At 41.0% G+C, this 24858-nt stretch overlaps 2 protein-coding genes across 4 annotated transcripts; one reads left to right on the plus strand and one right to left on the minus strand.

Moving 5' to 3' along the window:
• Nucleotides 1–1788: 1788 nt before the first annotated feature.
• On the minus strand, nt 1789–7430 carry LOC113168893 (circadian-associated transcriptional repressor). Its single transcript, XM_026369955.1, has 6 exons — nt 7264–7430; nt 5349–5701; nt 5110–5185; nt 4693–4771; nt 4136–4319; nt 1789–4024 (listed from the first exon to the last, which is right to left on the minus strand). Exons 2-6 carry the CDS (start codon nt 5697–5699, stop codon nt 3428–3430), a joined length of 1287 nt encoding a protein of 428 aa, XP_026225740.1. The 5' UTR covers nt 5700–5701; nt 7264–7430; the 3' UTR covers nt 1789–3427.
• Nucleotides 7431–14041: 6611 nt separating this feature from the next.
• ca14 (carbonic anhydrase XIV) lies at nt 14042–23940 on the plus strand. Of its 3 annotated transcripts, XM_026371079.1 has the most exons (13): nt 14042–14174; nt 14468–14491; nt 17307–17486; nt 17629–17774; nt 19093–19188; nt 19296–19362; nt 19518–19675; nt 20685–20811; nt 21496–21519; nt 21630–21714; nt 21891–21932; nt 22597–22650; nt 23185–23940. In XM_026371079.1, the coding sequence occupies exons 1-13, from the start codon at nt 14105–14107 to the stop codon at nt 23294–23296; spliced, it is 1185 nt and encodes a 394-aa protein (XP_026226864.1). In that variant the 5' UTR covers nt 14042–14104; the 3' UTR covers nt 23297–23940. The 3 variants fall into 3 exon arrangements, with proteins under 3 accessions (XP_026226864.1, XP_026226865.1, XP_026226866.1); XM_026371080.1 differs by lacking the exon at nt 21891–21932; XM_026371081.1 differs by lacking the exons at nt 21891–21932; nt 22597–22650.
• Nucleotides 23941–24858: the final 918 nt, after the last annotated feature.

A 24858-nucleotide genomic window follows, 5' to 3' on the forward strand; every position in this document is an offset into this window, starting at 1 on the left:
GAGTGGAGAGAAAATGGTGAATGTTTGGGAAATTATTGTCCATTTTGTATAGTTGTAGAGGATTCTTGGTTAGATACCTTGGACATTCGTTATTTGCCTTTTATTTTGTAGAAAAAAAATTACAAGAACACAGCAGATTAATCAAAATCAAAGCTATTTGTAGTTTCACCCTAGTGATGTCTGCAGATTGATTTTTATATTTAGCTAATAATCCAGAAACTAAATAAATCTTCAGTGTACGGTGTTATGGAGAAATCTGGGTCTCATTTAGAAAGCTGGAACCAGAAAATGTTGCATATTGGATGGATAAATGGTTTAAACAAAACAGCTGTGTAAATTTTCTGTTGCTCAACAAATCAATTCATTAAAAATCACAGCAATCAGTGAAATTAACCTTTGACTTTGATTTTTTTTATATTTTTGCAGAGGAACTGAAGTCACCATGCCAGGATGCAGAGATCATACTGACCTAGCCTCACATGTGGCATGTAGTAATCTACAAGTATTTACTCATGGTGAGCTCATGAAATAAAGAACCAACCCACGTGAACACATATATTATCTACAGTAATGTTTGGGCTCCGTAGTAGTAGCAGCTGGTTGGAAGATCAACCCGCCCCCTTCTGACAGTCAGATTACTGAGGATGTAGACTCCCCTGGATCCTCCCCCTCCTTCTCGCTACCCTCTCCTTCCTCCCTTCATCACCCCACACCCTCACTGTCCCACCCTAGGCACGTTTCCAAATGTAGTCTCTAAATCTGCACCCCATTGAGTCACATCTGTTTAGTGAGAGCTGATTTCTAAAATACTAGTCTTACTCACATCATCTAACAGCAAGAAGAAAAAAACGTGAGCAAAGCAAGTGCAGCATACAGGCAGACGGGTTAGCTTTCAAAAATGTGTCATTTATTAAAAATGTTTTCAATCTTTTCATCATTACTGACAAAGTAGCCAGAAGAGTAATATGCAAAGTTGGGGTGAGAGAAAGAGAGCTTAGTTAGGAAGGGAAAGATACTAAAGAGATTGAGGGAGATGTAGTAGAGAGGGCAAGAGCAGACGAATGCAGCAGAGTGGGGGAGGGGAGTCGGGGGGGGGGGGGGGGGGGGGGGACTACAGTCAGCCTTTACAATGTAAGAAGAAGGCATTTAAAATAAAAAAGACATTAATCGTGACCAATCAGCAGTGGCCTCTGCAGTAGAAAACATACATGAAAAAAGGGCACAAACCATGAAAAAGTAAATGCAGTTGGCTTTTATGTCTTTGCACAACTGTATAAAAACAGGAGTGTGACTGGAAGACACCCCCAGCCTCTGATCGAGAGCCAGCGTCTGGCACATTGTATTGTCACATTTCAAGACGGGATCAGGCAGGACAGTCTGACTCTGGGTCTGGGACTGAGGGTTTATACACTCCTTACACAGGCAGTAACATGGAGGCTGCCAGTGGCTCTGTGTTCACATGTGGTGCTTTTGTTTTTTGTTGGAGGACTCCGTTACTTGAATATCCCTCCTCTCTGGTTATGTAAATAGAGTATCAACCACTGATACCAATTTAAAAATATTTGACTCTAAATATTTACAATAGTTTTGCAATATAGGTAAATCCAATCACATTACTACTCATCCTACGTTTATAAGAATATTGTGAGCAGATTTTCAAATGAAGAGAGAGCCTTCTATCAGACCTCTGAATTAGATCTGGAAGTAGAATAACAATAGCAGCAGTACAAGGTGGTGCAAATAAAGGTTTCCTCCCTTGCATTTAGATTTTGTGTGTTTTTTTTTTTCTTTTCAAGTTTTCAAGGGCACTAGCTATAAGTGCAGTTCAGTCTGTTCGTCTGTTAATCACAATTGAAAGGATGGCTACTCATCGATACTACCTGACAAATAGTAACCGCTGCTGTTGATGTTTGTACAAATTGGAGATGTAGGCAGCTTGGATTGACTGTAAATGTCAGTATACTAGAGCTGGACACCAGTTTTTACACAGTAGATTTTGATGCTGTTTGTAATAAACAAGATGGAAATGATGACATGTAGGCTTTCATGATTGAATGTGTACTGGTTGGGTGAACTACAAGCAAACAATCAAAAACGCCGTACGAATGCACTGAAAGCACCAAATGCTTTTTTCATCCTATTACATCCTATTTGGTAAAAAAAGGCACGTTAGTCCAATAGTCCAATCATAACATTTCAATCCATTCTGTTTTTGTCTTCATGATAGTAATAAAAACCACAAACTGTCAACAGCATCTTCCCAATTGCCTCGAAAAAAATTGTATGCCAAACTATGCAAGAGCACAGCAGGCAAAAATCAGCTACCCAATAAATAAATACAAAGAATAAATAAATGCAGTGTAAGATCATAACATGAATAAATTAACTGTGGGAGGTTTGAGCCATATGTCTTTCAGTTATCCTTATTTTTCCTCATTCTGGTCTTTTTATAGTGTTTCTTGGATTTTTATCACACTGACAGCCAGTTTGCAGTCCGGGCAGAGGACCGAGCAGAAACATCTGATCCCCAGCACAAGAGAAGTTATATGACCTCTGATCGCAGTGATGTTACTCCTCTCGATGCCTTGCCAAGGGCCCAAACAGATCTTGGATTACATTCTTGAGTTTGATGACATCATTTTTTCCACAGTCTTCAATGACTCTAACACAACACATGCAGTATAATACTGCGGTCTGTACACTGTATTTCTCGTATCACTAGCTACAAAATGTTCAAATGACTTCAATATCACTTTTCTTCCATGAGCCTGAAGTCTCAGGTCTATCTACAAGTGAATGTAAAGTCACATGTGTCAAGACTAGAATCATTTTCAACTCACTTACTCACTGTGGAGTGAATCTAACTAGAGTTACCTCGTAATGTTAAACCTTGAAAGCTTTTATTCTGAAGATTGACATTTGCTTTTCTATTTTCCGAAGTGCAAACTCTTGATTGGCTGCTTGTCGAAACAGACAGCTCTACGTACAGTATACTGATTACTTTCATGCTGAGGAGAACTATCATTTCTTCCTTGGAATAATTCAGCATATCTCCTACATCACTCAACAACCTGTAAATCGTCTTTAAGGTTTAGGTGTTGTTTCTTATCCTCCTCAACCACAACCACCATTGTGCACTTTTATATTATTTTGTAATTGTGATTATGAACTCTGCCAGATTTCATTCATCCAAATTCACTACATCCTGTTGTTTGAAATAGCTGTTATACGTGCGATCATGATGAGGGGTTGTGTGTCGTCTCTTGTTTGTCTTCGACATCTAAGCACCAACAATTCTTTCCTTCCTTTCCTCCTCTTAATGCTCTATAATCACAGGCCTTCAGCCTCTTCCCTTTTTCCTCTCCCTGCAGCTTTCAGCTCGGCGATGTAACAAAGAGAGGCTGCCGGCTCTTTGCTTGACAATGCATCAGGTCTCTAAGGGGGTGGGGCACGCCCTCGGCAAAGGCTTAAGTGTGACATGAGGAGATTGGCTTTGACCCTGGTGGGCATTGATGGTCTCACTGTCACTCTCTTGTCCAGCAGCACGCTGGCTTTGGCACCGAATTGGCTTCTTCAGATTTTTGGGGTGCTTGTGGGGCGTGGTAGAAGAGACGGAGCTGTCTTGTGTAGCTGGGCTTCCCCTCCTGCCGGGAGGGAGGACGGCAGTGACAGACTGGTTTTTATTGTTACCTGCCACGGTTGTGCTCTCATGTGAGGTGCAGGCCTTTCGTGGGGACAGGATGGGGGCAATGTGCACCCACGTCAGGCTTGGCTCGGAGCTTTGACCTGCTTTGTACTTAGATAGCTTGCCTAGTTCTTCGCTGCCACTGACCTGTCCCTTTGTGTACTCGCTCGGCTGGCTGTTAGCAGCCACATCTGGTGAATTTTGGTTTGCTTCAGATGCCAATAATGTGGGAGGGAGATCTGGCTTCACTTTCTTCTGTTCTGAAGTGATACGAGGACACTTCAGAAGCGCAGGGGAAGGCGTGGGGGAGTCCGAACCTGTCCAGCTAAGTCTGCGTTTCTGGAAAAGTAACAGAAGAGTAATTTGCAAGTGAATATAAACGCCTTCTATGGCTGTATGTGTGTGAACAAGAAGTCTTTTGCATGCACACAGGAATTCATGTGTTCTCACCTTGACTGGAATATGTAACTGATCCCTGTGTTTGTGTGGCGGGGTGGAACTGGAAGTGTCTTGGAGGGAGCAGGCAGCGGATGTAGTAACGCTGGAGGTTGTAGAGACAGACTGAGTGATGATCTGAGGAAACCAAAGCTTCAACATCATCTCTACCTGAAGTAGAGTGTTCAGGTACTTCTCCCTAAAGGACATGAAGTGAAAAGAGAGATGCAGATGTCAAGTAAGAAACAAACAGTGATTGTATTATTGTATAAGAAAACACCTGGATGTTTATGGTCCTATATGCAGTAATAGATAATATGTCTTCTGAAGTCTGATGTTTCTCTGCATGGCTGTAACTCTAACTACCCAGAGGACTGTACAATAAATCATGGAACCCGAGAAGAGGCTCAAAATTGAAGATTACACCACTGGCCCTGCCTTATTATAACTACAATAATAACACTTAACACTCTCAAATCCAGGTAGATATGGTGTGTGGTGATGCAATCAGAGTGAGTAGCGGGTTGTCAGAAACAATGAGGATGGTTAGTGGGACAATGTTGACATCTTACCCACTGTTGGGTCTCTGTAAAACCCCCACGATCCTCTGGATTCGATCCATGGCAACGCTCTGCTGGAAACTGCTTAAACCTGCCAATTAAAAGCAAAATACTCTGATTATAATTTACACTCACAGTCACAGAAAAAGCATGTAGACGTTCACAGTCTCTCTCACAGACAGACACACCACTTCTAGTCATGATATCAGTAAAATCTTGTGAGCTGATGAGTCAGCCACGCGACTGTCACTTCACGCACGCTGCACTTTGGAACACATCAATGGGCTGCGTCAATACAGACTGCTGCATAAAGGGAAACACTCTATTGCAATGGATTCAGGCCAATCAGATCATATAAACCTGTGTTCAGCATCTGCACATTTAGCTGCCGGCCTGCACACATGCTTGTCTGGAGGCAGTGATGCTTACCGCGGTCAAATCTGCCCGTCTTCAGTCCATTCAGCAGCTCCAGCAGGGGCCTGACAAAACCTTGTAGCTCAGCACACTGACAGAGGAAGAGGCGGAGAAGATAGATCACTACTTAGTTTGGCAAAGGTCTTGCTGGATGATTTAGTCTGCTGGGCTTTCCCCTGCATATGAATTGCTTTGTCATCCATCTTCTCATCACTCTTTTTTTTCTGGGGCCTTTACTGACCACTACCCCTTACCTTTTGAGCAAATAGTAGATCTCCCTGTGATTTTTGAGTCTGGCTTATAGGATTCGTCTCATCCAAGCTGATGTGAGCTGCCTGGGTGCCGCTCTCCGACCTGTACGTCTGCTCCTGTGTGTCTTTATCTGCGAAGCCATCGCAGGTCCACCGGGACCTGGGACTTTCCGATCCCCTGTCTTCAGTGGCCTTAGCCCCACCCGTCCCACCAATGATGACAGAGGAAGAGCTATCTGTCAGGAAGACGTCGGTGTCGTCATCCGCCTGCTCCGAGTCGCTGAAAAAGGGGCTGTCGCTGGGGCTCAGGGAGTCAAATGAGGGCTGAGAGGAAGTGCTGCCCTGGGACTGCATTGCTGTTGGGGCAGCAGCAGAGGTTAGGGTTATTATGACAGTCAGTTTGGCTTAGAAAGAAACAAAAATGATTTGAACTGTGACAAAAAGAGCTATTGTGTAAGGTGAATATAAGTAAAAGGCACTGAAACAAAATCATTGCAAAAGAACTGCCTTCCATTTGGCAGAAGTCTGACTTTCTCCCAAAAATAATAACCCCAATTACTCAAAATGGTGGGTTTACCAGTGCCCTAGTTTAACATGGTGGAGAGTGGGACTGGGGCTAGGCAGTAGGCACACAATGGTGCATGTCTGGCTCCCATTGAGGAGATTGGAGACTGGAGAGGAGAGTAAAATGTGAGGGGGGATGGGAGATTGTGGAGTAGTGAAATCAGAATAGGCAGTTTCTCTCTCTCCACACTGCCTCTGGTGCTCCATCTAGCCCCTCCTCTCTGTCTTGGGCTTGCTCTCCACCCCCCCTTCACACACGTACGCACGCCAACCACTCTCTTTCCTCTGTGGCTACGTTTCTGTATGCCTCTCATCTCTCTCTACTCTCCCTTCAGCTCATCCTGTTCGTTATGCACACAAGCCTGGTGCTCCTCTTCCCTTCCTCTTCCACAAACTAGCCCTCCTCCTCCTCCTTATCCTCCTCTCCTGCTCACATTTTACATTCTGTATTTCTGGTCATGTGCCTTTCTCTTATCGGTCTTTCTCTCTCTCTCTGTGTAATCTGTGAGTGCCTGATGGTCACTGATCCCACCAGCACAGAGGGGAGAAGTTAGAGGGGGGCACAGGAATACACTTAACTAGTACACACACCAACACTGCTCTTATCAGTATGACAAAAAAAGTCTGAACTTGCTCACAGACAAAGGAGAGTGGTAGAGATTTTTTGCAGTGTGCCCACACAGATGCAAAGAGAACAAGAACCACTCAGTGACTGCACACAATGTCTCTATTTCAGGAATATAAAAAGATTTCACCAAGCCTCTTCAGCTTTTACACGTTTTACCATTCACATTTTATTTATGGCTGACCCCCACCCGCCTCCCCTTTTTGGTTTAGATGTTTTCTCTTAAAATCAAATGTTTGTTTACATGAATCTGCATGACTCAACTGAAATAAATATTAACTGAAGAACAGGATGAATTAATTAATTGATTGTTCTTCATCCCCAGTTTCACAGGATCCGTGAGCCCATGATGACTGGGATGGAGATGGGGATGGGGTGGAGTGGGACGGTGCATGTGTCGGTACAGTCTGCACAGGTATGTATGATTCAGGTGTCATCACAATGCCAACAACAGGAACTAATACACCAGCTTAAGTTAATATAAAACTGTTTAGTACATTAGTAACCAAGCATTTAAAGTGGGAGATGTCACACGACTGCATAGTAGATATCAAATATAGATGATCTGGCTTTATAAAACACACGGCAGTCCCAAACTATTACATGGTAGTATTTAATAAATAAGGGTTGGTCACTCCATTACATTGCAGCACATATAGGACATAGCGGGACAGGAAATTCCTTTAGGCTGAGCTGCAAACTTGGGGAATCGTTCAAAGAAACACTTGCCTGAAGTAACGTGAGATCAGATCAGCAGCTACGACGATCAGTCACTGACGGGTGTATGTCCTCCTCGATCCGACAGGTCCGTCAGAGCAGCATCGGGGCGCCCAGCCTCGGCTCTCCGTCCCGCACAGCCCGCCGCTCGGCCGCTCCGCGTCCGACTCTCCGACGGCTCCTTCCTCTCCGCCGTTTACGAGCGTCAACATGTGCGCGGATCCACGTGCCCACGTTTTGCGCGCATTCTATTGGCTGTCGGCCCGGCGACGGCGCACACCATTGGCCGAGCCATCCAGCCAATGATTGCTGCGCTCGCCGCTGATTGGACGCCGCTGCGGGCACTCAAAGGTCCTGCCCACTCATGTATAGTCCGGGTGTGGGGAGTCGGGCCGGGCCGCGCTACTACAGAGCGTGTGTAAACACACCACACGCACCACGCCGTCGGCCCCAGGGATGCACAATATGTACTATGCATCTGATATAGCCTACGCAATATTTATCCCTCAGCCTCCTCACACCCAAAACATTGAAAAAAAACATGCGCACAACAGTGCTAGAAATAAGAAGAAACAGCATGTACAGCTATTGGATTGAATTGAACGGTCCATGCTCAGCAGAACTAATGAACATGAGAAACATCGATGACTTTTCCTCCTCACTGCTGAGGATGAGGGATCTGTAACCACAGGAGAAAAGGCTGGTATTTCCGGATTGTCTGCACTGTTGAGGTGTACTCTCTCCTATTGCTCATACTTGACATAACAGACTTTACAATGACCCGGGTCAAACCCTTTAACGTGTTATTTCTGATAGTATTCAATTCAGTTTTATTTGTATAGCGCCAATTTACAACAGAAGTCATCTCAAGGCACTTTACAGTGTAAGATTTAAGACCTTACAGGGTATAATTATACAAAAAATGATATAGAAAACCCAACAATCCCATTTGAGCAAGCTTTAGACAAGAGTGGAGAGGAAATAGGAGAAAGGAGAGAAGAGAGGAGCTCAGTGTATCAAGGGAGGTCCCCCAGCAGACTAACCTATATCAGCATTACTAAGAGATAGTTCAGAGTCATCTGATCCATCTCTAACTGTAAGCTTTATAAAAAAGGAAAGCGTAAAGGTAGTCTTAAATGTAGAGAGGGTGTTTGTATTGCATATCATAGGTATATTTGTCGTGGCTGGAGTCTTTTATTCCAACATAATTCTTTGATCCAACCTGAGATATGTACTACTCCTCTATGTTTCCTATTGTTATAGTTTCTAGCAGTTTCATGTGAATGTGAATTTCCTATATTTCCTGCCATTGTCCTGTAAGCTATAACTGGCTTTGCGACTCACATATTTAGTGTCACAAACATCTTTTACCATAATAAAGTTTTGTTGCTCTTCACGTTTCACAGCTAACAAAAATAATTATTGAAAAAACAAGAAAAACACTAATAAAAAGTAACATTTTAATAAGATTCAATATCACATCCTGGCTGTTTTTTAAACTTAAGATCACTAATAGGGTTTAAAGGTCATTAAAAGGGATTTGACCTAAATGCAGAAAGTCAGTCAGCAGGTCAGGTCTATGATTTACGACCATGTAGCAGCAGCCTACCCCCTTGTGAACTCAATAACCTCTGTTCACGTGAAACATGCAGTGCAGGATAACAGCATGTATAGACGACACAGACATATACACATCATCTGTCCCATACTCATCATAGAAATAGGTATTTCCTTTGATCATACTTTAATAGCTGGTCAGTTATTATAGTGGCATCATTAAATGGTGTGTTTATATGTAAAATGCCAGTAATGGGGGATAGCTCTATGCAGGACATGTCTTGGCTTGGGATTTTCTGCCCTTCCCCCACAGCACATAGGCTACAACATATGATGCCCTCTCCTCAATAAACACATAGAAGGCTGAGCGTCCTTTTAACTGTGTAGTCACTTAATAATCTCAGGTGATCAACCCATTCTCCTCTTATTGTCAATATGCCATAATGGTTAACCTTTGGTAATAGTAAACTGGTTGATAGGATCTTGTTTGTGGATACTATGAAACAGGGACAGGTTTGACAGAAAAAAGCTGTCCACCCCCACCACATTCCTCTGCAACACATGAACCCAGTGAACCTCCTCTGAGTTCATGCTGAAGACCACCCCCACCGTTTCAATAGTTACATCTCCCTTACCCCAAAGTGCCAGACTCACTTGGTTTCTGTGTTTTGACATTCTTAAGGAGTACTCTAGTAGTGACCATTTAAAGCCTAAATGTGCTTTATTACAGTGAAATAGGTCAAAGTGAGTGTGTCCACTTGGTTCCTAATACTGAAACAAACCTTTAGGTTACTTTAGGTAAAAATGTACATCTGGAATAAAATCTATTGTTACATTTGAAGGTATAGTAAGGTGAAAATGATTTTAGACTTATGCAGTAAGGAAGATGTTTAATGGCTAAGAGAAAACATCAGAACATACAGTATATACATTTTCTTTTAATGCATTTAGTTTAATGAGAAACAAGTTATATGATGAGTATATAGCCTTTTGTGTTTAATAACTGTTTCATTGTGACAAAATGTTTCCATGTAGTGTTTAAATAAAATCACAACATAGAAAACAAAGTGATGTTTTCAGTATATTTTAGCATTGATCAGCAGAGAAGAAACCTTAGGAAGAGCGGCTTAAGAATTATGTCTCTTCTAGGATGGACAGACCTGCAGCAGATGTTGTGTGGATATTCAGGATATAGCACACTATGTTATATCAGATACAATCTGACACATTTACAATTATAATCATAGGAAGAATATGATCCAGGAAGACAACAATCAAATTCCAGGTTCTGCTATCAGATTGGACTTCGTGGCGGAGACCTCCTCTCCACCGTGAAGAAAAACAGACAGTTCTAACATATTAAAGAAAGGAAACAAACACACTGAGGGAGAGAGAGACAAATCCAAAACATCTGGAATGAAGCACTTATAGCCACTGATAAAGAGTGAGAGAGGTCCTAAGTCCTGGTCCAGCCTAGAGAGCCTGGAGGAAGAGAGAGAATAAGGAGAGAGAGAGATGCTTGGGTGAACAAATAAACAGAGGGTTAGGAGATCCAGTGGTTTTCATAAAGTTTACAGTAATAATCCTGCCATCAGGGCAACATAGACTACTGTCTACATACTGTTTGTGTACTGGGTTTTATAGATTCACTGAGACTGAAACATGAAAACAAATGCTCTCGGGTAACTGTCACTTTTGTTCTGACAGGACGTCAATAGTTTAAAAGTATCACTGACCTCTTGTGACCTACTGTGTGTGTCCTTTTGTGTCTTTTAGCAGTTTATTTACCTGGCTAAAAGTCAGCCCTCATAATCATGCACTGCAACATTCACCCATCGTGCAATCTCTCATTCTCTAAGCATTAGTTTGCAGAGCTTCTGGTCTTTGTCGAAAAATCCTGTCACTTTTGTTTAACAACAGATCTGATTATTTACAGTGTTCTGCAAATACACTGGTGCTGCTGCGGCTGGAGCTAATGCAAACTCTACATGTCCTTTCCTCCTCTTTCAGATTAGAATCATATCGCTCTCGAAATAGTGTTATTGTAGTGGCCAAGTAGCCATGGGATGCAGTCTGTTTCTCACCAACATTTGTTGTTTGGGGCAAAATACCACCGCACAAGACATGGACAAAAGCTATGCATGTTCAAGCACGTCCTTCACTTAAATAGATCCTCTGATGACAGCGCTTTCAATAAATTGTCCTTCTGGTAACTATGCAGGAATGAGTTATATCACATCAGCAAAACTCAGCAAAGGCATTCGTTTCTCCCCTCAGAGTTTAGCAGTGAGTGACAGAGTGGGTGGGTGAGGGTTTTTTTTAAATAGGGTGGCCAAAACATTATAACCACCTCCTAACATAATAACCTTTACAACATATTTGAACCCAAACCAAATATTATCACCTTCCTAACAGGAGGATTTATTGCAGCACTGTATTATTAGTTTGCACTGTATGTGATTGGGTTGGGTTATTTCTATTTTTTGCAGAAGGCAGGGCCTAAAGAGAGTCTAGATTGTAAACTGTCACCTTATTCTCAGCAGAGGCTCAGCAACATGTTGTGTATCACCTGCAAACCAGGACAGCTGAGAACCAATTACCACTGCTGCTGTGTCCTCTGCACCACACCTCTCAGCCAGCATGCCTTCTCTTTCTCTTTCCTTCTCTACAGTTAAGCAATTTAAGTTGTTACTGACATATTGCAGTTAAATAATATTCATGTACTGATTTGTACTGATTATGTGTATGGTTGAATGTGCCTTGTATATTTTTTACAAGCAGGAACAAATTATCATATTAATTATTTGCTTTGAAGCAACCTAGTACATGGTGATCCCTTAGTTTAGCATAATAATTAACCAGTATTTTTCCTTCAGTCCCACACTGTTCCTTCTGAGATTTGAGATGATAAATCTGCTCTGGCATTGGCGGAACAGCACTTTCATAACAGTCCCTTATCAGCTATCCAGAATCAAACATAGCTTGATTCAGGATAATAGCTGTAGCCCCACAGGAACACATTGTGTTAATGTATAATTTGACCACAAAAGCCCATTGCTAAAAAAAAAAAAAAAAACATAACGTGTATTCAGTCAAGCTGCATCCTCTGCCAAGTCTGCAGCGTCTCTCCTCGCTCACATTTGCGGAGGGATCTTCACATGTCGGAGAAACTCTCAGCTGTAGATTTGTGAATGAAATCAGCTGATACGCCCCCTGCAGCGACGGGGCCAATAGCGTGTAATTATTCCCTAACCACGCCCCTCAGCGGAACTCTGAGCGGCCAATAGGAATCTCGGGATGATTGCTGCTGTTGCATAATTGTTGCTGGAGCGCTTCACGTTGGAGCGGGTTGGTGCTGTTTCCGTCTGTCTGCCCCCCTCCACACATTGTTTCCCGGATCACCACATCCCTGCCTGCTGTCAGGGTTTAACTTAGGTTATGGTTGTAGACCACAAAGCAGAGACACAGTTAGGCTCAGGTTAAATTAAGGAGTAACGAGGAAACAAGCTTCAACACAATAGAGCAGTGAATTCATGTTAGAAATATGTGTGACCAGTGAAATAAATTACTGCACACATCAATAACATGCAATTAGCAAAGAAGAGTTGAGGTTGCTTTTGTGATGTTATTACAAAAACAAACAAACAAAAAAACAAAACAAAACAAAACAAAAAAAAAAACACATGGCTTTTTCTGTATTTTAACCTTCCAGACAAAAGTAGAAAGTAATCACACGAAATCTGTTCAGGGTTTTAAAATAAAGATAAAGAACTAAATAAATATTTTATTTCAGCTTTGCAGTCGGTGATCTAACCCCTGTTCTTTTATTTATATGTTTTAAGTTCATCCTTGACTCCTCATTGTGATGCAGTCTAGATCAAAAGATTTATCTCTGAGATTTTTAAAGGATCATCAACCATAACAATACAACAGGGATTTCAAATTCCCTTAATTTCATTAAACAGTATGAAATGTTCAACTCCTCCAGCGAATCATAGCATCAAGATTGTAATCGGCACTTGTTTAACTGACAGTGAAAATGTTGATGACACATTTAACTTCACTTTGGGTTTTTGTTTGGTCTAATTTTTATGGGTTTTTTTTTTTTGTTTTTTTGTTTGTTTGTTTGTTTTTAATGCAGTTGTGCATAATTTTCAATTAAAACCTTTCCACTGTTCATTGTTTCTGCAGCAGTTCCATGTTGTGAAACATCGCACAAAGTGAATTCTGCAGGGTTGATTTTCCTTTGAATAGCCCATAAATATGTCCAAGTCATGTGGAGAGGGTTCCCCCTAGTGTTGAAAATAAAACAGGTCTTTAGTTAAACATTTTTGTACATTCATTTTTTTGTGTGTTACCTTTTTATTAGAAACATACTATGAATCCAAAATATACAAAATCCAACCTTAGTTCAGACTATAAGAAAAAAACAATTACTACACAGAATGATACAGATGTTTTTTTTTTGTTTTTTTGCTGTATTTTATGTAGGGGTTACATGATTAAAAAACTACAGTTTCACCTCTTTGATTGTTCAAATATGTAAAAATATATGTAACAATTTAAGTTCATATTTATTGACATGTATACATAGGAACCATGCAAATGCAAATTTTCACAAATTAAAAATACAATATAAATTATATATAATATGTAAAACACACTGTGTATGAACTATTTTCCCCACATGAGTAAACAATGTATACAAATCATATTTATGCTGGTTTAGGCTAAAAAAAAGTATGTGACATGACGTTCTCATCCTCTCATACCTAGTATTTATGAAGTTTATTGTTAAATGGAAGCAGGTTTCTTCACCCAGCATCAGTTCAGATACACTTTCTTTAGGTCAGATGCCTCTTCTGCATTTCTGCTCTATCATATAGTGCCTTTTTGCAACACCCCCGTCTCTCACTCACTGTTGTTGTCTTGTATACTGTATACTTTTGTATACTATTAGTACCATGCAGTAACTTTTTCTTTTCTCTCCCCCTCACCCACTATTGTGCAGCATCACTCTGTTTTAAGTAACAATGAATTAATTCTCACTCACTGGTCTCTGTTTGTGGTCTCGTGGCTCCCTGATTCCTTCTCTCTCTATTCTTGCCATGCTTTCTCTCCGTTCGTCTCTTGCTCTGTCCTGAGTGGTAAAATCTCCACACTGCTACACAGAGCTGTGGCAGGTGGGATCACTGGACCCAGTCAGTCTCACCCCTTCTCCCTCTCTCTCGCTCTCTTACTCCTCATCGCTCAGCTCGCTTTTATTCATTTCTGTGAACGTGCAAGTGAGGCTAACATGGAGCCGTTGGATCTTTTTATTTTTCTAATGCTTCTGTGTTTACAGTGGACAGCTGCTCCTGCTACCAGTAAGACTTCATTAACATAATAATCAGCATCATGTGGGATTTCTTTTTTCATTTTCATTTTAGTGTTATTATAGATTGTTGTTGTAGTGTTGATCAGATTTAAGTATTATTTGAGGAATGTACTACTGTAGTTAAAGTATTTACAACTTGTTTTGTAGAACTGTACTGGGATTATCTAAGAAGTTTTCCAGATTAGAAGCAATGGAGACATAATACATGTGAAACTTAATTTGAAGAACAAGATTCGTCCACAGTACGATTTTTAGGAGTTGTTCTCTTTTATTCTTTTTCAGAGAATATTGACTGGACATATACTGGTAAGTGTGAGTTTATTAATAAACAGATTTGCATGCAAAAGTGTTACTGATAATGAGAAACAGTGGCTGTCGTACCCAAGTCAGATATGATATGTAGTCTAGGAACAAAGAGAAAAAGTCTTTTCCCCGGATTTCACTAAACTTGTATCTCTGAGATGTTTGAAACATGAAAGCTTCTGTAACCTGGGTAGGATTAGTACTCTTTCTTTTCCCTCATATCTTCCGCCCCTTCTCCCTCTGTTTTCGCCTTCTTCCCTCTCTGTCTGTATTAGTTACAGTCGAACAAGCTGGCATGAGCACAGCAGTCACACAGAGATGATAAAGGGGTGTAGGGAGATAGAGAGGAAGAAAGCATCAAAAAAAAAAAAAAAAAAAAGCTGAGAGAGGCTGGCAGAGGGAGGCAGGTGCACAAGGATGTGGGTGTTGGATTGGACAAAGAGTGGGAGATGGGACGGGATGAAGCAAAAGCAAACCAAATCGTACCCTGTATTGTTGCAGCGCACAATAATCTTTGTGTTTATTGTGTTGTGGATGCACACTGGCTGCTTTTGCTGTGGACAATGACACTGTGGGAATGAATGGCCACACAGAGCATCACTCTCTGCATGTATTCAGGAGAGAAATCCCAAAAGTACAGTGCAAGACACAGCAAACTGTGGCAGCTGTGTCTGGAGCAAACTGGTATCTATACATAATCTGGTTTGCATGTTGACAATATGTTTCTTAAACTTGTGTTTAATAAATTTTTTGTCAGGGTGTTTCAAAATAAAAGTCTTTGTGATTTAATCACAGTAGTATTTGTATGAGTGAGGGTCCGTGTAACAAAGAGTTACTGGAAATTGGAAAGTCACTTTGCTATAGGAAACCTTTTGTCACAGAGAAGAGCAGAATTACACAGTTTCAGTGAAGCATCATTTGACAAGAGATGAAAGCTGTGGTAATGGAGGTAAAGTCAGACTCGCATTCCATCAGCGTCCTCCTCGTCCCCTCTGTGAGTGAATCTGCATGTGTGTGTGCGTTTGTTTTGTTCCTGGCTTATTCAGGACAGGGCTAGCATGCTAGGAGACGTCCAGCAGGCACAGAGGGTCAGGCTTTTCGGCCTCTGGTCACCATGGAGACCTCCATGACGACCAATAGTGGAACAGAGGGTCTTACTTTCGAAGCTGAGCTGTGCTGCAGGGCTTTGCTGCAGAGAGGGGTAAAGGGAATGGGAGAGGAGGCGTGGTGTGTTTCTAATGTGCATCACCAGTGTGGAGCCCCCTCCTCTCATTGTACTCACTGTACTTATTGAATTTATGTACAACCAAAAAAATATTTTTCATATTTCTATTTATTTACATAAACTTATGCTTGTTATAACCAAACTTTAATCAAAGAACCCATAAATGCTAAACTAGAACTGTTGCCTTTTCTTCCTGACACATTTTGTTGTGTAAAATCTGTCAGCGCCTCATTTCTAAAGCATTCTTCTCTTTCAAATTCAAATTCTTTGACTCACATGTCACTCTCTTTCTCTTTCAAACTCATTTTTCTAACGTTCTTTCATTGTGCAGTTGACCAGACCACCACTTTTTTGTTCTGTGTACCCAGGCCTCAGTCTCACTGACTCTCTCAGCAGTTCTCTATTAGCTGTATATGGGATCTGCTATTTACAGTAACACACTATGATATTGTTTCGTGCACCATTCGAAAATGATCAATATACAGTATCTAAAGAGCTTTAATTATGCTGGTTAGTCTTTCAGAAAAACACTTTTTTTCTGTATTTTTTTTAAGTATTATAAAACTGTAAGTCAGACTTCAATTAGAAGTTAAGGCTCTGTGTAATAACCACAGAACCTTGGGACCTTGCTTTTGCTTAACAGGTTTTGAGTCTAAGATGACTAGCATTTAAAAAGCCGGACGCCTCACTGGCATGATGATAGGGACGCTCTACAGACAAGTGTATTTACACAAGAAACCCATTGATACTATTTTATCTTATTTTTAGGGTAATAAAAATATTTGTATTATTAATGGTCAATTACTTTTTTAAAATTACATTTAAATTAATTAATTTTGTTCCTGCTTTAATTTTACATTTATTGTGAATAAAACAGTGTTTTGTTTCTTGCTATCTGTGACCTGTAAGTCATGAGGTTTATCCATCAGAGTCGTCTGGGTCTAGAGCTGAAATTGGCCTCTACAGCTCACAACAACATGAAATATTGTGGAAGAAATAATCCACTGCAGAGCATTACGTGATTATGTGACTTATAATGACTTTGTTGTGGTTGTTATCAATTGAAAATTAGCTATTGAGCAAAGTGCCTTGATTATCTGCACAGCATGTTGCTGATGGCTACTCGTGCTTTTATAGGTTGTTGTGTTTCTTTTTGTGAGGCACAAAACAGCAGTAGCAGGTTTGATTTCAGCAGGTCTACAGTGACAGCACGAGTTAAACATATAGAGAAGTATCAGGAATCATCAGCACCCACTCTTCCTAATGTATGTGTCTCTGGAGACTCACAGAAAAAGTAGCACAATCAAACAAAGGTGCCAGTAAAGGTGCATGTTAAGTATCGACGATTGAAGAAATCCACAAATGTGGTTGAATGATGGTACTTTATAAAAAAAACAAACATTTAATACAATCTCAAATGTTTTATTGTGATAAAATTCATCACCATGTTGCTGCGAACCTAAAAAGAACCTCGAGGAATAATTATCCTGCATAATTAGAAGCTCATAATGGAAGCTTTTTGCTGCAGGACTCAGAGTCAGTGGGCTGTGTGATTGGATGACATGATTGTTTCTTGTCTTTCCCCTGTCAAAGGTTTGGTGGGCCAGTCCGAGTGGTCCCAGTATTTCCCCGACTGCAGTGGTGATTCACAGTCACCTGTTGATGTGGTGACCACCCAAACAAAATATGACCCCAGTCTGATTCCTCTGACCCCACTGGGCTACAGTCAGCACGGCAACGCACCTTTCACTCTGTACAATAACGGACACACAGGTAGCTACCACCCACTCCCAGGACTATTTTTACTGCACCATCCTCAAATGTAACCTGGCAGCGAATGTTTTACTGCCCATTACCGAATGCATTAGATTATTTCACAGAGGAACAAGTCAACTGCTTTGTTTCTCTCCAACAGTGGTGATTGAGCTGCCAGAGTGGATGGGACTGAGGGGGCTGCCCTGGTTCTTCACAGCCGTACAAATGCACCTCCACTGGGGCAGTGGTGGCCCGAGCCATGGGGGCAGCGAACACACCATCAATGGACTGAGTGCAGATGCCGAGGTACATTTATGCTGCACTCAATGCATGAAGTAAAATCCACATATGAGTCAGGAGTCACAGGCAGTCAAGGTTAAGGGTCAAGAAGAACAATAAGAGAGACGAAAGAGTTTGTAGTGTAAGGTCGCCAGTCTTCTGTTTGCATAATTAACGTACTAACTTTTTTAAGTGAGAGCGACATTGTTGAGCTTTTATAATAACACAAGGCGTTAATGGCAGATTAAAACCAGATTACACAGTAGATTTTAGCTGCGTGGGAACAAATGTCGACAGGTAGCAAAATATGAAATACAAACATTAATGGCAGAACTTTCTGGGCACGTGCGATAATATAGCAAACTATTCACTCTTATTTGATGTCTTAGGGAATTGCTGTTTTAAATAACATTTGTAATTTTGACCATAAATAGCCTGTTTTTCCAGCACAGGTGCCAAACCCTGTGTGTTTCCAACTTCTCAAACTTTATAATGTGACACTAGATTTGAAATCTTTGGAGCTTTTTTCACTAACATTTCTTCTAATAGACTGAAATATTATTATAAAAAATGACCTGCAGATTCTCTGATAATAGTTGCAGCCTTCGTGAACCTGTTTTTTTTTTTTGTACTGAGAGATGAACTAGCACATTGTTGGCTTTAGTGTTATGCTGGAACATATGAAGTTCGAATTTCTTTCTGTCTTTTTTGATATGTAAAGTCTCCTCTTCTATGTCTAGAAGCCTCTTTCCTCCTGTATCCAGACACAAATCTGTTATAGCTGAGTCAGCTTGGATCCCTGGGATAAAGGGATAAAGGACATTCATTCCTCTCTCAGAGCAGGCTGAGAGAGGAATGCAGAGACAGAAGAACGACAGAGGAAAAAAACAGTGGGGAAAAAATAAAGCTAGGTACCAACTGAATAACTTTTGTAGGAAGGAGAAGATGGAGGGAAGGTATCATCTCAGCACCTCTGTTCCTGTCCATCTGTCAGTAGCCAGGTATGCCAAGTCACCCATTTCCTCCAGGGTAAGAGAGGTGTGAGGCAATTTAAGCATATAATAGAGATTCAAATTAAATCACAAGAAAAGACACCAACAAAAAGTAGGAGGTGGCAAATATTAGAAAAAAAGAAGAAGAACTGACAATGCATGGGTGGTCTTATTACATAATGAGTCAATTAAGCACTTTTGCATTCACATCAGTCTCTCCCCATCGCTCTTTATTCTTCTGCAGAGTCAGCACGCAGCCTTCTCTCTCGACCGCTCCCTCCCTTTCTGTTATTTTTAACCCATATCTGTCATTTCTCCTGGTCTCTAACTAACCGTGTTCATCCTCTCCCTAGCTGCACGTGGTGCACTACAACTCTGAACTCTACCCCAACATGTCCACAGCAATGACGCAGAGAGATGGCCTGGCTGTTCTGGGAATTCTCATTGTGGTAATAAAAACAAATGAAAAAGAATAAGATGAGTTACTGAGTTAACATTAAATGGAGTATTTTGAACATGTTAATAAACATTCAAAGGCTGTGTTTTGTCTTCTCAGACAGGTGAGGAGACGAACGTGGCATTTAATAACATCCTCAACTACCTGAGCCGCATCAGACACGCAGGTGAGTCTGCGAGAAACCTTTCAAATTATTCAAATTATTATATAATAGTATAATATCATTTTTAAAAAGACTGTACATAAAAACTCTTTGGCTCTAGAAGTTGTTTATATAAGATTTCACATAATCTTTTTTTTACCCTCCTTGTTTCCCGTCAGATCAGAAAGTGCCCATTCCAGCCTTTGACATTCAGTCCCTGCTCCCTACGGATCTGGGACGCTACTATCGCTACAACGGCTCCCTTACAACGCCACCATGCTACCAGAGTGTTATCTGGACAGTGTTCAATGACAGGGTTCAAATCTCAAAGGCACAGGTGAGACTGAGCCACTGACACACGGCTCATCTAAGCACAGAAGGAGCTCTAAGTTGCTCATTGCTCACATTTAGTGCACATATTGATTACGTTTTGATCCACACTGGATCTTCCACTGAAGTCACTGAAGACCAAGGCAAGTGTACGTTTGTCACTCACTGGCCTGATGAGTTCACAGAGTCATTTCACAAGTATTTTTAAAATTTGGTTATAAATACAATTCATTGTGTCCTTGTGTAAATTCATCTTGGGCTCAGTATCACAAACATACACAACTAAAACACAAAATGAATGAATACTACTGAATCTGCACAAAAAAGAAGTAGAAATGTTATGAAATAAAAATAAAATAAAAAAACTGTAATAGAATTATTATTAAACATAAAACCAACTGGCTAAAACATCGCACATGCTCAGATCCAGCTCTGATGTGCTGTGCAACCATGAAGATACAGCTTTAAAATCTTTATGAATAATGAAACTAATTAGTTCTTATAACAGTCTTTGCAGAGTTTGCATTATGGAACTCTAAACCAAATAAACCAGCATGAAAGAGGAAAAAAGCTTTGTGCACAGCATGTATTGTTATAAAAAAGTGGAATCAGTCATTACGCAATAGCAGTGCAGCTTGACCAACATTAACGTGCATCAATATGAATTTTCTTCTTTACTGTTGGCACTTGGTATTTTTACAATCTTTGTTGCCAATAGTGATATAGTCCAGACATTTAGTCTCTTCTTTGTTTCTTATGTGCTCCTATGTGTGTGAACTTCTCTTAGAGTTGTGTCTTTAATGAAGCTGAAACCAATCAAGGTCAAGGTCACCGTCTCCCATTAGATGTTGTAAAGAGTACTGATCATTTCCATTAGTGCAGCATTTTGTACCAGTTGGTATTTAAATTGTGTCACAGTGAGTAAAACTGTGATGTGTCATTCACCATTACTCAACAGTGGAAAAACACTTGCTAACATGATCTGAGCCCTCTCCCCTTCACCTCCCCCACTCCAGCTGCTGAAGTTGGAGACGTTACTTTACTCCAGTAAAGCCGAAGATGAGTACAGGATATTGCTGCAGGACAACTACCGCGCTACACAGCCGCTCAACCACAGGGTCATCTTCACCTCCTTCTCTGCAGGTTAGGCACATTTCTCAATTAATTGCAAAGAAATATGAAGTTGCAAAAGGCTGCAGCCGATCTGTAGTGTTACATCACTTCTACCCTGGTCATTTGTAATGGCACCACGCTGCTCACAATGCCAACAACAATAAGTAGCCAGTCGGTGGCCATGTAGACCAAAGCTCGCAATTAGCACAGTCCCTGCAGAGAGTGGAAAGTGGAATGTAGAGAGAAATGTGGGAATAGAAAAGATTAGCAGTGACTTTGTCTGGGAGAAAGAGCCTTAGAGAGGCAGGAGTAAAGAGAGGGGGGACAGAAATAGAGGAGAAAATCGAAGGGGAGCAGTGTTTGTTTGTGAGCTGATTATAAAACAGGATTTGCAAAAACTAAACACTGACTTCATTGTTATCACGTGAGTCCAACTAAGAAAAAAAGGGAGAGGAAAAAAGAGATAGAGAGACGAGAAAGAGGCAGACAGAGAGTGGGAGAGAAAGACAAAGGAGAGAGAGTTTGTGTAAAGTGCTCATTGTGGTGAGTGACTGAAGTGGAAGGCCTGCGATATCAGCACTGTTGTCAAAGACGGCAGGACCAACTAGACATACCGTTTAAAAGCAGCGGAACAGTAGATTCTGCTGAGATAAACACATGAAACGTGTGTGTGAACATTTTCTAACGATTCGTTCTGTCTTTTATTTACTGTAGAATCAGGGAAGGAGCTGTCCTCTGGTAAGACCTCATGGGAAATAAACAACAACAGACTAACTGGCTGTGTGATGTAGATGATAATAGCGTCTTATTCGTTTTTTCTGGAATCTCTCGTGTCCCCTCTCCTGCAGGTGAAGTCACAGCCATAGTGATAGGAGTGATGTGCGGCTGTGTAGGTGTGGCAGTCATCATTCGCTTCATCGTCAAGACAATACGGTAAGGAGCTCCGCCGCGCTGCTCCGCACTCCCAGTGGCCTGTTTGCCACTCTGTTTCTGCTCTGACACAGGCTGCTCCGGACCCGCGGCACCGGTCTCCTGCTGTTCTGGTTTAAGTGGGTGACGCTGTGGTACTTCCAGTCTCTTCTCATCATCTGTCTCCTATGTCTTGGCAGATTTTTTAAACTCCTCCACCATGAAACAGTCGTGGTAAACAGGTGGCATATTTGATCTCAGTACTGACAAAGATGCTCAACTAGTGCTAACTGCTGTTTATGATTTTTATTTGATTTATTTTTTGTGCTCGACAGGTATCCTTAAGCACAGATCTTAGGTAGGTTTCATTATAAAAGCTTTAAAGCTTTAAGTAACCTAAGATCAGTGCTGAGGGTAATCTGAGCTGCACTAACACGGCTGTTTCCCACTGCTCTGTTATAACCTTACTACTGATAAATGAAAACCTAAAGTAAGTAAGTATGCAGTCAAAGGATGTGATGCGTTCCCCTCATGTGCCACCAGCAAGTAACTGCTTTGATCGAGGGTTCCCAAACTGTGGTTCCCTTATCTCAGGGTCGTGCAACAAAAAATGTTTAATACGCTGTTGTCTAGCACTGGAGTAATGTTTAAAGTGAAGCTGGGACAGGTGAGCTCTCTGCTCGCACTCATTCCTGTCAACTGTACATTTCTCATCTGACGTCTGCCTCATTTTTCATGGAGTCCCTAAGAACTTTATTAAGAGTCCTCAGGGGGCCGCACTTTGGGAACCGTTGGCTTTCATAATGTCAATCAGCAGTGTGTAATTCCATACACAGTCTCTTTGAAATGTTAAACCCACTGTTTTCTGTTTTGGTCATGTGATTCTGTCTTCTGATCTTATAACAGCTCTACCTCTAGCTGGGACGTCCTGCCCAGTAACCGGCCTGCTCCCATGCCCAGGTCACTGTTCAAAATCACAACCTCAAAATCTTAACATTAGCTGCTCGGACTTAGATTCTTGATCACATCTGTTTTCTTTCACCACCCATTTAATTTGCAGTGACTTATCCTCTTAGGTTAGATCCTAACACCCCTGGTAGACCTCTGGACCAGTACCAGTGTTTAGAGAAATTACACTTCAAACCACAAGATGTGATCCAGTGGACATCTGTGTTAATACGTCTCCATCCTCTTCTATGCTATTTTACCCTTATTTATCCACTTAGTCTCTATCACCCCTTATTTGCTCACTTGGTTATCATGTGTGTTTTTTCTTGTGCATATCTTTAAATCATCTTAAAGAGTCACACTTGTTATTTTATTGCATACTGGAGCCCTAAACCTAACCACAAACTCCCCATATTTTTTTCAAAGAGAGACCTCTGCTGGATAATACAAGAAACTACACTTGGCACTAACGAGTTTATTCCTCTGCCCAGTTTTGAAGCACATGGGTTGACTCAGTGGGAATGACTCTTCACTTTGATGTTTCAGGATGAGCAGGCCAGAGAAAGCTAACGAGAAAAAACAAGACATGGCTCTGAACTCGACCTCTGAGGCAGAAAAGAAAGAAGAGCCCTCGCCGCCTCCCCAGACTGAGCCCTAGCTGACAACACAGTCCACTTCAGTCCTCAGACACCCTCTTCCTCAGTCTTATCAATGATGTTACCACTGATCTGTGTCTCTACAGGAGGCAGAAAGCAAACATGTTCTCATGCATCAGTTACAGAACACAGCAGGAAAAGGGGAGGAACATAACCTGGACGCTGTTCTGACATTTCTTCAGTTTGCACATGACGCACTTGGTGTAAATAAGCCAGTTTTTGGCTCAGAGTTACAGTTCCTGAGATGCACGATTGGTTCGTGTACAGTAAATATTATATATAATATATATTGTATTTTCATCTTGTTCATCCTGCCTTGAAACACATGCACACTGCACAGTATGTAGTTTACTGATGATTAAAGGATCAATGTAACCTTTTTATTTTAATTAGCCCCAAGATAAAAAGATAAATTTGACATGAAAAAAGAATTAGAGTTAATTTAAGCTATAAGATTAAGATCTGAAGGGATTTAAACCATGTTTGATTTGTATATATATATATTGATGCTGTCTAATTTAAATCAGCAGTTTATGCTGTAAATTGAGGGATTACTTTTTATGTACACATGTTCATTGTGTTAGAAAAATATTTTGTTTTTTTGCTGTTTATAACATCAATATGGGCACCACATTAAAACACTACCTGAACGACCTCACCTGCTTTTGTTTTTGCATGTTTGTTTGTGTTACAAGTACAAAATCACCCAATCCTACAAAAAGACATTTGGGTACACGTTCTGCATCAAGTCAGTATAAAATAAGTAGTAAATTCCTTGGATTTTGCAACTTATTCATGAGATTGGAAATAATGTGCATTAGTAAAATATGATGACGACGAAGAAGAAGAAGAGAAAGACACAGTTCAGCTGCCATCCTATGTTTTGTTGTGTACTGGGCATAGATTTATATAATTTAATGTAAAGATTAAAGCCAGAATGAGTCCATCCCTCCATTAGTTATGATGACCCTGCTGCCATAGGGGGAGTGGCAGAGTACAGATGGATGGGTTTCCAGTCCATTACGGGTCTGAAACATAGAGACACTTTCACACATGGATAATTTAGAGCCACCAGCTCACCTAAGCTGCGTGTCTTTATAGTGAAGAGGGGGGAACCATGCATGCACGGGAGAAACATGAAAATTCCAACCCGATAAGTCCAGTGGTTTCAAACCCAGAACTTATCTGCAGTGAGGTGATACTGCTTTCCACTGCTCCACCATGTCACCGCAGAAAGAGGTCAATTGCTACAGAAACCAGAACCGTGCGGAGTAGTAGCTCACATGTTATGTTTGTCATTCTTCTACAGAAAAAAGGTGGAAACAACTGCATCAGTAAAACCCACATGACTAAATGGAGAAGTAAGAAAAGGTACAAAGGAAAGAAAGAATGTATACATTTTCATGTACTGGTTGGAAAAATCCTACATTTGAGCATTAGTCATTAGAGGAGGGAGAAAAAACAAATCAGGCAAGCGAAATGAGGAAACAATAAAAGATGGGATAAATTATGAATCTTTCTATTTTTTACATTGAGGGTTAGATATCTTATCCTATTGTCATTG

This window comes from Anabas testudineus, chromosome 16 (genome assembly GCF_900324465.2).
Source record: "Anabas testudineus chromosome 16, fAnaTes1.2, whole genome shotgun sequence".
NCBI lineage: Eukaryota > Metazoa > Chordata > Actinopteri > Anabantiformes > Anabantidae > Anabas > Anabas testudineus.